This window comes from Sceloporus undulatus, chromosome 4 (assembly GCF_019175285.1).
Source record: "Sceloporus undulatus isolate JIND9_A2432 ecotype Alabama chromosome 4, SceUnd_v1.1, whole genome shotgun sequence".
NCBI classification, from domain to species: domain Eukaryota; kingdom Metazoa; phylum Chordata; class Lepidosauria; order Squamata; family Phrynosomatidae; genus Sceloporus; species Sceloporus undulatus.
In genome coordinates, this window is record NC_056525.1 from 73,595,334 (window position 1) to 73,609,464 (window position 14,131).

At 41.7% G+C, this 14,131-nt stretch overlaps 1 protein-coding gene across 1 annotated transcript in view; it reads right to left on the minus strand.

Annotated features, from left to right (window-relative positions):
* The window catches only part of ERI3 (ERI1 exoribonuclease family member 3), a 279,690-nt gene extending 268,543 nt beyond the window's left edge, over nucleotides 1-11,147 (minus strand). Inside the window, 3 exon segments of the mRNA XM_042465319.1 lie at nucleotides 3,261-3,335; nucleotides 3,337-3,517; nucleotides 10,862-11,147. Coding sequence (XP_042321253.1) covers nucleotides 3,261-3,335; nucleotides 3,337-3,517; nucleotides 10,862-11,052 — 447 coding nt within the window. The 5' untranslated portion in view covers nucleotides 11,053-11,147.
* Between the last annotated feature and the right edge of the window lie 2,984 nt (nucleotides 11,148-14,131).

Genomic DNA, 14,131 nt, shown 5'->3' on the forward strand with positions numbered 1-14,131 from the left:
ACAGAAACCAACGACACATAATATATAACAACATATGCAATATCCTGAGCATCTCCTTTAATTTTTAAATTAATATTCTTGGCCTGCAAAACTGTGAAAAGGCTGGAAAATTAATGTGCACTACCCACATTTAGAAGAGGGGGAAAAAACTAAGAGGAAAATGTACACTGTGTAGGAAAGAATGGAAATATCTCCATGATTTTCAGAGAATTGATAAACTTTTCTAAGTATGCATGCACTACAATGGGTCCCAACACTTCAAGTGTCCTTTTACCTTCCACCATCCGCTTCCAAAATCGTTTCACCACAAAGAAGAGGGGAAACAGTTTTTAAAAGAATGAATTAAACAAACCAACAAGAACATAAACCAGTTTGACTGTTGTGTATTTTTTCTTCCTGAAGATTGTTCTATGTTTGTTTGGCTGTAAAATGTTTAGGACTCGCAAGACAGAGGTTTAGATTCAGAAATCTAAACCCAAAACCAATGCAGTTTCAGAGGTATTTCCCCAGAAGCTTTCTACATTGGCAGTTCAAGGACAATTGTCACAAGGGCAACTGCGCAATCAAGAATCACCCACAGGGCCAGAACAGCTGGAAGTTTCCTTTCAGAGTGATACAAATACCATTAAGTTTCTAAATTACCAGCTAAGTGAAACAAATGCACAAAGGCGAAGTTGATATCCTGAGGTGTTGTAAACCAGATTTTCTACAGAATCCAACAAGCAGGACTGCATATTCGCACACAATGTTGACTTACTTGCACTTTAAGGGACTTGGTTATGCTCACTGAGAAGTGTACAGGTTAAAAAAAAGAATAAGAAACTCATTATCATAGAGATTAGTCTTGTTCTGGATCAATGCTTTCTTAGCAGAGAAGGGCAGGAATGCTTGAAGTAGAGTATCAGACTCCCCAAAACCCATCATTTGGTAGGCTTTCACAAACTATATCAAAGTTTTATGCCAATTTTGTTCTGCTGTGCCCCACCAGCCCAAGAGTGCTTTTCACAGTGTGTGGCAAGCAAAAATTCAGTAAGTGAAACTCTCCTTTTATTTCATTTTCCTGTAGAAAACCCTGACCTATTGGGTTCCAATCTGCCATTTTCATTCTTCATTAACCACTTCTATGCTTACTCCTCTTGACTTTTTACATATAACAGCAAGGCAAAATTTGGCTGGATCCAGGACAATGTACAATGTGCCCTTCCCTTATGTGGGGTATTCGTTCCGGACCCACCCACCCCCTACGTAAGACAAATACCACATATGCTTGAGCCCCATTGAAAACAATGAGGCTTGTGCATACGGCGCGGCACAGTGCACACGCCACAGGCACACACGACATTGCCTCTTCCGTTGCACGGCTTTCAGCTTTCAGCCGTGTATAGCACACTCACATATGAAGTAGGCACACTGCAAATCTTCTTTTGGGGTGGGGGGAGATTACCAGCCTCTTTAAAGAAAGCAGTGAACAAGATATCCAGTAGAACTCTTACCTGGACTCCAAGAATGAAAACAACTATAAACTAGTTTTCAACATTCCCTTCCTGAGCAAGGTGCTTGTGATCATTGATCAATTAATTCAAGGGACACTTGAATGAAACAAATTTTTTAGTTCTTTTCCAAACTAAATTCAGGTGTAGATATGGAATAAAATCTGCCTAATTCACCCTATGAGATAGCTTGTGATGAAAGAGGGATGGGAGGGTTGCCATCTTGTTGGTTCCCTTGAACCTCTTAGTAACCTTCAATGTGAACAGCAGTCTTCTGGATATGCTGTTTGAAGTGGGATGTGGGACAGTGTATTGTAGTAGTTCCATTTCTACTTGGGTAGCCAATTTCAAAAATGTGATATTGGGGGATTATTGTTCTGCCCAACAACAATTGTATCCCAAGGCCATGTTCATGTTCTTCATGTACAGGAACCCATAAGGAAACTTTAACTATGGATGTGAGGCCTGATGTCACCAATATGCAAATAAGAGCCAGACTACCTCTTCTTTTTATCTAATGGAGATAAAGCAATTGACATCCCCAAATAAAGTTAGACAGGATAAGGGACTAGTGAAGGTCAAAAATTGAGATAGTACACAGACTAGGCAGATACTGGATGCAGAAAGTTCATACGTACTGTTAAGTGTATTCATTTTATTCTTGAGGCAGTTACACTCCTCTCAGAGAAGGGGTGGAGAATGTGTGGACTTCCTAATGTTACTAGATTAAATTCTCCTCAAACCAGACCACGCCTGGCTAGGGCTTACAAGAGTTGTAAACCTCAAAGAGTTTTTTTTAGTACAGGCTTCCCATTCTTGCCCTGCAGAATCAGGTTCAAAGTCCATAGCTGTCTCAAATCCATCACTGTCACTGCATGCTCTTGGTGGCTTCAAGCAGCTTCTATAAACTCAAGACACAAAAAATGTATTACACAGGACCGCACCGGGTGACACTAAGAAGGGGGGTGACACCCGGTTGGACTCTCTTCTCCCTTTGGGGCAGGAGGGGCAAGGAGGGGCGCACGGGCCCCTTACAGCCTACTCTGTCCTGTGCTTTCTCTCTGGGGAGAAAGGCCAAAACAGAGGAGGAGGATCAGCAAGCTGCCATCACCCCCTAGCTGCCTTCCAAGTCCCTCCTGGACTCGAAAGGCATGGGGGAGGGTGGTGAGCCTGCCTCTGAGTCATGCTGGACTCAGAAGGCATGAGAGGGAGGCGGCCTTTTTGGTCCCACCCTCATAAGCTCCGCCCCCCACCAACTTGGTGATGACACCTGGGCTGGGAATGCCACTGGTATTACTACTGGCTTTTATTTTTATTATTTTGAAAGACAGAAGTAATCTTAATTTCCCCCCCCCCCCAAATACCTTTATGTGGTAGTCACTTTCTAATTTTAAGCAAAACTAATCATGATCCCTTGACCAAGCTGAGATCTGTGATCTGTGTTCTTAATCCACTCAGCATCTCCCTCTCAGCCACTCTCCCCACCCACATACACACACGCTCACACACTTACAAACATTTATATGGGCCAGTCTGTTCCATCTGAATTCAAATTCAGTTTCACCCACACAACTCTGGGATCATCCTGGGTTCTCAAACGTCATATCCACCTATAAAATGGGAACAATAACCAGCCTTCAGAGGAGATAAGAACTGATAACGACTCCAGAAAGATGAGAGCTCCACCAGCTCCTTCTCCTTGCCCCCACCCACAACTACTACTCTTCCAGGAAGTCTCTTAAGGACAGACAAACAGAATACTGTTATTACCTGGGGATGGATCTGCGGCTTGTCACATGTGGCCTCAAAATCCAGCACTAGGAAGTAGTGATACCTCTGGGGGGGGGAAGGATGACATTGCTGCCATGGAAGCAAAGCCGTGAGACGCCAGTTTCCCGGTTGTAGTGGAGCTGTACCCCTGGAAAACTCCAAACAGCAAAAAGAAGTGCAGTGTATCCCTTGATCTTGGGAGTAGCCAGAGGCGAAGCCTTGTTGCTGTGGTTGAGAGAAGTGCTACCATTGAACACCTTTTTGGAGGGAAAGAAAAAGAATCTAGTATTACTTCACAAACACATATTTCACTTTACTCTTATAATGGAAATACAAGCCCCACTTCCTATATGGGTGGAGAGCTAGAAAGTAGATCTTGCAAACCAAATACTTCTTTAAAACATATATATTCTAACAAAAATAGTTTAAAATAGTAACACATTACATTAGATGACTAAAATGTCAAACAGTCTGAATAAAACAGCATCAGAATGATAGAATGAAATACTTTAAACACCTCCTACCACACCAGCTTGATATCAGCTCGCACCAAAAAACAAAACAAAATAAAAACACCAAAAACTGTTTCAATTTGCCAACCAAAGGAGAACAGATTGAGTGCCAGGGCACAAGAAGACAAGGATCACGGTTATGAACAAACTACTGGCCTTGTACAGACAGTGATTAGAATCAGGTTGTTACAGCAGACCGCATGTCAAGTCACCTGTGGCTCTGAGGCCACCCCATAAATCAGATAAGATTTTCTTGTCCAGTAGTATTCAAGAGGTAGCCTGCGAATGCCTTCCTTTGAAAAACAGCCTACAGCACTTGGTATTCCTGGTCAGTCCCCCACTCTAGTATTAGTACTAACATTGGTATTACTTTCCCACCTTTTTCCCAGTCTGGCACTCAAGGCAGCTTTCCACAGTTTAAACAGACATAGTTAAACATACAGAGTACACAAGAGTTTAAAAAAAAAAAAGAACAATTCAAATATCAAAATTAACATCAGTTGAAAACATAAACCATTTACAAAACAAGAAGTCCAGCACATTATAGAAGACTCATTTCCTCTAAAAATAATAATTTTCAAAGGCCTGCTGGAATAAAAAAAGATCTTTGCCTGCCTGAAGAAATACAGCAAGGATAAAGCTAGTCCAACCACTTTGAGAAGGAAGTTCCAAAGTCTGGAAGCAGTCATAGAGAAGGTCTTTTCTCATGATCCAACCAGATGTACCTAAGAGGGTGGTGGGACAAAGAGAAAGACCATGACAGAAGTTCTCAAAACATAAGCAGGTTTGTATAGAAGGATACAGTCCTTCAGGTAACACGGGCAGTGATGTAAACTCAATATGACTGACTCAGACTCAAGTCGCTTCAATGATTCAACTCAGCCATAAATTACACACTGACTGATTTCAACTCACAATTTCTATATACAGTGCACCCTTGCTTCATGCGGGGATCCGTTCCGGACCCCTCTGCATAAAGCAAATAGCGCGTATGCTCAAGCCCCATTGACAATAATGGGGCTTGTGCATGCAGTGCGGTATGTTGCGGTGCACACACCATAGGTGCATGCGCCATTTTGTTTCTGTTGCATGGCTTTCAGTGTAAGCTTAAAGCTGCATAAAAGACGCCCACATGTGACATGGGCGCACTGTACATTTGGCGACCAGCTTGCTAGTTTCATTCACTTTGAGTTGCAGGCAAGACCTACCCCCAGAGCACAGCACACCTTTCTCAGAGGGAAACAGCAAAAGTATTAGGCAATGGCCTTGAGGAGAAAGGATCCTTCTAAACCTTCTGAAAAGCTTTAGAAGGCTCCTCCAATGTGATTCAGGTATAGGCTGTTGATTAGACCTGAAGCCCACTACCTAATGCGTTTGCTGTTTTCCTCTGAGAAATGAGCCCCACCTCTTTTTTGTTGTTGTTGTTGTTAAAGTTGACTCCCAGAATTGAGACCTGACTTGAGACTTGACTTGGAAGTTATATTGAAACAACTTGAGACTTGACTTAAGACTTGAAGATAGAAACATGAGGCTTGATTTGAGACTTGGAGTAAAACACTTGAAAACACTGTAACCTGGATTTTAGCGGCGTAGGGCTGTATAAGTCATGACCAGCACTCTGAACTGTCCCCAGATACAGACATGCCGCCATTGGAGCTGTTACAACAGGGGAGTTGTGTGTTCCTTATAGCCTGACATTGCTTAGCTTCCAAGATCAGATGTGATCTGGTGCCTTCATGGTATATAGGCCAAGAGGACAGTGTGCTGGATATAAATGAGAGATGCAATTTCAACCACACTCAACTACAGCAATAGCAAGTATATTTCTATTCTATTTATCAGTGCACTTACTCCCTAAATAGTTTACAACATGTAAGCTAATTGCCCCCAACAAGCGACCTCGGAAGGGTGCCAGGCTGAGTCAACCCTGAGCCCCTGGCTGGTACTGAACTCACAACCTTGTGGTTTGTAAGGGAGTGATTGCAGTACAGGCATTTAACCACTACGCCATTGTAACCAAGCAGTGGATGGGCTTTGGATTGGTCAGGTGGTATATAGAGGGGGACGACAAGAGAAGAGAAGAGCTCTTGCACCTGGAGCACGAGTCGGGGTCCTGGGAAGAAACAGAAGGCAGGTTGGAAGAACTGAGGATCCAACAAGGCGGGCAGGAAGACCCTGGAGGAAGAGAAGGAGAGGAGGTGGAGCCAGAGAGGAGAGGTATAAAGGTGGAGGGTTAGGTGGACGTGAGGAGGGGACACAGAAGAAGGTGTGGAGAGGTGGATGTGGAAGGGGAAGCTAGAGTAACAAGGAGTCCAGGAAGAGTGGGCTCACCGGTTGCCCTACAGAGAGGTTGTGGTAGACCCCCAGTGGGACCCCATACTGAGGTGCTGTTGCAAGACCCCACTGGGAAGGGGAACTGGGCTCTTGGTACATAGCTCCTCAACCCAACAAGGGGCCCTCTAGTGGAGACAACTTAGAGGGAACCTGGTGGCATGTAAGAGGGCAGAGATGGGAGCATGGACCTGGACCTGCTATTTTGGAGAAAGCTGATTGGGAAGTGGCAAAGAACTGCTTCTAAGCAAGCCATAAACCTGTGCAAGGTGGGAGGCAGTAAGAGTCAACAAGAATATCTGTTTCAATCCTGTCTGATGGAAGACTTGTTTGTTTACTTGCACTTAAAGTTGATTTAAAGTTGTTAAAGCATTCTTCCATGCATGTGTGTTTGTTAGAGACTGAACCATGGACCCTCGTGGAGCCACGCTCACTCAGAGGGATGGCGGCACACCCATAGCCACCAGGGCTCCTTTTTTCTCAGTATTGTCCAACTGAAGCCATTTTTTCTCAGCATTACTCAATTTGAAGAATTCAAAGTACAGAAGTACAGATCATGCCTGTAAAACTGAGTTGCATGGAAGGAAGGCAAGATGATCCCATCTGAGAAGACAAGCAGAATATAAATTCAATCAGTAAGACATTCAGAGAAAGAAACCCCACCACCTCTCTAGATAATTGGTTCTACTGTCAAACAACTCTTACTGTTGAGATGCTCCTACTAAAGTTCAACTGAAATTATCCTCCTGCAGCTTCAAACCATTAAAATGGCCCATGGTCTTAGGTGTCTCTATACTAACGCACAGAGCATGGGAAATAAACAGGATGAACCTGAACTTCTAACACAGCAAATCAAATATGATCTAATAGGTGCCATCGAAACCTGGTGGGATGAGTCTCATTATTAGAAAATAATAATAATAATAATAATAATAATAATAATTTATAGCCCGCTCAATCATGAAGAATCAAGGCGAGTTACAACAGTAAAGAAAATACATAACAATTAACAATAACAATAATAACATAACAAATCACAATAGCAATAAATAGCAAAAAAACCAAAAAAAAAATGCAAACCAAATAAGAACAATGAAAAATGTATGGCAATAGAGAGGTAGTATAGTAAAAGAGAGGTATAACCTATTTCAGAGAAATAGACCAAACAGGAAGGGAGGTGGAGTTGCATTAGACATTAAAGATGATACACCTACAAATAGATCCATGTCTTAAATCCTGGAAGCCAAGTTGAGAGCATCCAGATAAAAGTTAAGAGGGAGAGAAACAACAGAGATTGCTGGGGGGGGGGGTCCTACTACAGACCTTCTAGCCAAAATGAGAACTTGGATGATACCCTCTTTGAACAGATGACCACACATTCAGAGAGATTTAATAGCAATGGGAGATTTCAACTTTCCTGATATTTGTTGGAAGTCACTTTGCCAAAAATTTAAGGTCCTACAAATTCATCACTTGCCTTGCAGACAATTTCATTGTCCAGAACATGGAAGTGGAAACTAGGGGATCAGCTATTTTAGATCCACTCCTAACCAACAAGGATGATCTAGTTAATAAGGTGGAAATGGCAGGATCCTTAGGTGGGAGTGACCATGTTCTGGAGTTTGTTACACAATGGAAAGAGGAAGCCATGCATTCTAGGTTTTAAGAAAGCTTTTTCCAATTGGGAAAATACTGAGGATGATCCCATGATCAGGAGTACTAATAGAGAAGGAAGGTTTATGAGGGATGGGTTTCTTAAAAGTGAAATACTGAAGGCACAGTTTCAAACAGTTCCAGTGAGGAGTGGGAACTGTAAAGAAACCAGGATGGATATCTACAGAACTTTCAACTGAGCTAAGACATGTTTTTTAAAAATGGAAAAAGGAGGAAATCACCAAAGAAGAATTCAAACAAATAACCAGCTCATGTAGGTAGGAAGTCAGAAATACTAAAGCACAGAATGAGCTCAGGCTTGCTAGAAAAGTTAAAAACAACAAAAAGGGCTTTTTTTTGTTATTTTTGTAGCAAAAGCAAGAACAAGGAAATAGTAGGGACACTGTGTGGAGAAGATGGTGAGATGCTAACAGGGAACAGAGAAAAGGCAGAATTACTCAACACCTTCTTTGCCTTGGTCTTCTCTGTAAAGGAGAACAGTGCTCCACCTAAAGAAAATGGAGCAGATGACACTAAATTAGAAGGGGTAGCTAATATCCCAGAGGGAAGGATCAAAATTCAAATTGAACATAACAGATTAGAAAGCTGGGTCACAACTAACAAAATGAATTTCAACAGGGAGAAATGTAGGATACTAAACTTGGACAGTAAAAATTAAATGCATAGATATAGGATGGGCGACACCTGGTTTGACACCAGTACATAGGAAAGGGATCTAAGAGTCTGAACATGACTCAGGAGTGTGATGCAGCAACTAAGAAAATGAATACAATTCTAGGCTGCATCAATAAGAGTATAGTGTCTAGATCAAGGAAAGTGTACGGGAAAGCAGCCAAAGGGCTGATAAGGCAGCTAGTTCTCAAACAAAAAACCCCCTCCCAGCACAGCAAAGTCAGTGTAAGCTACACAGTCCTAGAGAGTTGCAGTAGCTTTACCAAAAGGGATTACCAAGAGAATTGTCAGACGGTCCGAGGTTCAGGGTAACAGATAGGCAGGTCGATGAAGCAGTCCAAGGTCAAGGTTTCCGGGTATTCAAGACAAGAAGCAAAGGAGCCAGAGACAGAGTCTTTCCCCTAAAACAGTCAGATATCCACTGGCAAAGAACCACACATGCTCCAGGTGCTTAAGAAGGCAAGGAGCTGGCCTTCAGCTGTGCCTGATTACGAAGACGCTTCTGATAAAGCCTCCGAGATCTTCGAAGGCCCTCTCTTTCTGCTCGACTCTCATTGAAGGTAGGCACACTGCCCAGATCCTCCTCCATGTCCACAGCCTCGGCACCAGGCAAACTTGACTGCTGAACCTCTGGAGGGGCCATAGACTCTGCTCCAGCAGAACTAGGGCCAGCCTCTGGCTCCTCCATTACAGGTTCAAGCCCCTGGGGCTCTGGCTCCTCCATTATAGGTTCAGATCCCAGAGGCTCTAGCTCATCCTCTGAGTCCTCCAAGCCATCTTCCAGGCTGGGCATGACAGAAAGTGCTAGTACCACTTTGTTCTGGTTTGGTCAGACCTCACCTGGAATATTGTGTACAATTCTGGGCACCACAGTTTAAGACGGAAGAAGGAGAGTGCCCAGAAGAGGGCAACCAAAATAGTTAAAGGTCTGGAAACCATGCCCTATGAGGATTGGGTACATTTAGCCTGGAGAAGTGAAGGTTAAGGTGTGACATGACAGTCATGTTTAAATATTTGAAGGGATATCATATTGAAGATGGGGCAAGATTGTTTTCTGTTGCTCCAGACCCTAGGACACAGAGTAATGGATTCAAGCTACAGGAAATGAGACTCCACCTCAACATCAGGAAGAACTTCCTGATGGTAAGAGCGGTTCAATAGTAGAACACACTGAATCTTCTTCTTCTGAGGTTTTTAAACAGAGGCTGGATTGTCATCAATCAAAAGTGCTTTTTTTGTGTATTCCTGCATGGCAGGAGTTTGGACTGTATGGTCCTAGTGGTATCTTCAAACTCTGATTCTATGACCTAGTTCTATCATTTGTGGCAGCAGAAAACATGTCTCCTCCCTTCTCTCTGTGACACCCCTGAAGTATTTAAAGAGTGCAATCATGTCACTCTTTACTATTCTCTTCACCAAGCTGAACATACCTAACTTGTTCAACCATTCCTCATGTTTTGTTCTCCATACCTCTTATTATCCTTGTTGCCCTCCTCTGAGCCTGTTCCAACTTCCTTGTTGCCCTCCTCTGAACCTGTTCTATATCCTTCCTAAAAATTAGTTGCCTAGAACTGAACACAGTCAGACCTCCTGATGAGGCCTGACTAGTGCAGAATACACCAACACTATTATTCCCTTACACTGGAAACTATACTTCCTAAACTTAGCCCAAAGATAAGGCTGTTGCACTACAGGAGATTATCGCATTGCACTCTTAAAATGTTGCTTATTCACTTTAACTACTCTGGCTGCCTCCTGTTGCATTTTGGGACTTGCAGTTTAGGAAGGGGCATTTAGAATTCTCAGCCAAAGAGTTCTTAGACCTCACTGAACTACAAATCCCAAAATGCAACAGGAAACCGTCAGAGCAGTTAAAGTGGACTAGCAATGTTTTAGGAGTGTAATGCGATAAACTAGGTAGTTTCCAGTAATACTGTGCAATGGAATACTGAACACAGATTAAAAGCATCCTTGTATTTCATGGCCTCACATGTTGAGTCCTCAAACTCACAATATAGAAACTAACACTTTTAGAACACTAAAGATTGTAGAACTGGTTTATCTCTAATACATCTATGTTTTAGACTAGGCACACATTAAACAAAAGCAGATTACACTTGCTATGCCCTACAGCAGTGGATCATCTATACTCACATTCACATACATTATATACTAAATATCAAAATTCACAGCTTTTCATTTGGTTTTATCTTGTCATACAAACCATCCCAAAAGGGAGAAAAGTATAAAATCCAACAGTCAGTCCCACCTTGGGTATGCTCTTTGACTCAATTGAACTTAAATGTTGATTTAACAATTTCCCATGAATTCACGAGGTCTGCTTTAGCTGGGATTGGCAATTAGATTTAAGACAAAGTGATTTGGTAGCTAAATGCTAGCATCTTTCCTCACCCTTGTTGATAGAGGTTGGCAACAGAAGTGCTACTCAAAGAATGGTCCATGGACTGACTTCGGTCTGCAAGCCACTGTCTGTTGGTCTGTGGTGAGTTTCCAGGAAAGAGAGAAATAGTTAGAGCCAATGGATACAAATATGATGCTGGTCCATGGCACATTGGAGGAGAAACTCTGCCAGTCCCTGACATCAATGGCCATACTTTGCTGGCCTACAGTATGACTGCAGAACCTTTGACCTGTCTTCTATTGGCATGTACATTATTGATTCCTTCCTACAGAGAGCAGGAGAGACATATACCAAAACACAAAAACAGGCAGACCAATTGCCTGTGAGCATTAGGGTTTATTTGCATGACAGATACCAACTTCTCCTCTGTATCCATTAGTCCAATCAGGTAAATAACTAACGTGCCAAAACAGACACTTAATAAGGCAAATAATAGGCCCTGAAGAACAACTAAAGCTCTATTTACCTGAGAGACCAGCAAAGAATCAGATTAAAGATAATTGCAGATGAACAGGTCAGGTAAATACACATTTTATAACCTTTACACAGAAACCTTTTGATCAGATATACTTACTGACATTACACACAGAAAAGAAATGGAGCCATTTTGCAACGACAGATTTTTATAGAATAAACCAATTCACAGCATGGCGCACTAACACTCAGGACAAGGAAAGAAGAGGAATGGCATAACTGAAAGATGTTGCTTCCATGAAGTAACAGATCAAGCCTTGGAAACTGGAAAGCCAAGCTACAAAAATAATAAGCAGCTGCCCTTGTAGCTTAACAGTGCATTTATCCTAGAGGTCCTTCACCATTACAACCATCTTTCCATCTAGTATTTTTATTGTCATTAATAAATGCATTACAGCCAAATAAAAGTTAGTAACGGTCACTTCCAACTCATCATGGTGTAACATGTATTTGAAAGAGATGCCTTCTAAATCTTCAAAGCTGCCAAGCTATGTAGCTGTAGGGCTATCAGGCAGATGAAATGCTCTCAAATAAAGCAGCTTCTCTAATATTTTACTCTGGCAAAGCCCAAGCCACACCAACTATACAGAAAAGTACACAGAAAAGCAAAGGCCACAATCATTATATCAGACTTTAATGAATACACCCAACATTCATTCTTTCATGTACATAATAAAACCATGACTTTGCTATTGTATTTTCAACAGCAAGCAAACTCTTAGTTTAACATCTTGCCCTGAAATGTGTATGGATAGTGAGAAGACAGTTGCTTCCTTCCCTGCTTGGAATATTAATAAGATTAACTACAACAGTTGTAACAGCTGTCCTGAACTGAAGTCTCCCGCAACAAACATTCATGTTTTAAGACAACCACATACTACCATTTTGGAAATCAAATCAAGTGGCCACAATGACACATCTTAACCTGGATCTGCACTACAGTGCAGATTCAGCCTCTGTCACATCTTGTTTAGATTACTGTTAACATGCTCTATGTGGGGCTGCCATTGGAGACTGTTTGAAAACTTCTACTGGTCCATAAAACTAGTCAGTTTGTTAACTGGGGCTGGCTACAGGGGCCATGCAACTCCCTCCTTGCAACAGCTCCAATGCCGCCAGTGGATTTCCAGGCACAATTCAAAGTACTGGTTATATACAATTCAGACCCAGGTTATCTATAGACTCCCTATATGAGCCTGTCCATGTCTTGAGTTTCCAGAGAGGTCCTCCTCTTTGTCCCACCACCCTAATAAGGAAACATGGAAGGAAGTCTCAGTGGTTTCTTCCAAGGCTCTAGAACTCCCTTCCTAGACAGACCTTCCTTGCTATCCTTTTATAGGCACGTGAAGACATTTTTGTTTCAGCTGACCTTTGAAGGCTAACTGCTCAGGAAGAAAAGTCTTTCATGTGCTATGTTGTTTATCTTCATTTTTGTTCTTTTTAATGGTTAAGCTTTTAATTGATTTCAGTTTTGCTGACTGTTTAATTATATATTTTTAATTTTGGGATGAAACTATCTTTTAAAGCTGTATGTATTTTAACTTTTGTATGTTACCTTGAGTTCCAGACCAGGGTGGGGGTGGGGGTGGGGGTGGGGAGCATGATATAAACAAAGGAAGGGGAGCCATCTCCACCACTCCTTGCCCCATGAGATAGAGAATAAATCTACTAAGGGATAGAAAATAATTTTATTTTATTCAGCTTTCATGAGAAAAAGAGTTTCATACAAGCTTTTAAAAATCTCAACAATTCTTAAGTTTTCCAGAAAACACAGAACCAGACCCCCCCCCCCAAAAAAACCCCACTAAGTGTAGAAGAAAGCAAAACAGACAGATTCACCCTGCCAGACAGAGGGGCTTGAATGCTTGCTTCTTTAAATATCTGGCTTTGAATCCCTGAACATTTAAATATATTTTTGGTGCTGAATTAAGGTTGCCACCACCTTAACAGCTGTCATCCTTAACAGCTTGGTGTACACAAATGGTCCTCTCCACACAGGGAATAGCCATACGTATTGCATTTGGAAAGTATAGATCATCAAGGATTTTGTTTTTCAGAAAATGAAAAATTTGCTAACTTCTTCCTAACTTGAGAGTAAGTTCTTGAGTTGTTGTGTTTTTATCTTAATGATTGTGGGAACAACGGAAACAAACAGAAATGCCCATTCACATACAGAAGTGGTAAACAGAAGGCAAAGCAAAGAACAGAACTCTGTACTGTAATTATCCTCCATAGGTAGTGTTATTTTCTTGAAAGGGATACAAGAGCCAAAGCATGTCTGGATTTGCAACTCTCTTTCAGAAGTTTTGATATTAAAAATAAGTATAAGGATACATCTCATAGGTTCAGATGATGACCTCTGGATGAAATTCACCCCTTGCCCCAGGTAAGCAAGTTGCACTGCTAATAAGGCATACAGGTGACAATACTAATTATCAGGTGTAAACAGTACACTTTTGAGAGGACAAGCCAGTTGTGGCAAACATAACTGCTCCAGATCTTGAAAAGTTATTTCTGCTGAAAGCCAATTATATACTGGTTTAAACTATGTCTTTGTGAGCACATGAATACGCTCACATACATAATCATTGTTATCTCACACTTGATATTTTGAATTTACCAGGAAAAGAAAAGTCATTTTCTGGGCAGGAACTGATCCCATGTTCAAACAGTACCAATCCATTGTATATATTGTTTTAAAATCAGTTGAGAAGCTTTGTTCTGCAGTATGCATAAACTGAGCCCCCCCCCTTTCTTTCCTTCTTTTTCTTTTTAGGTACAATCAG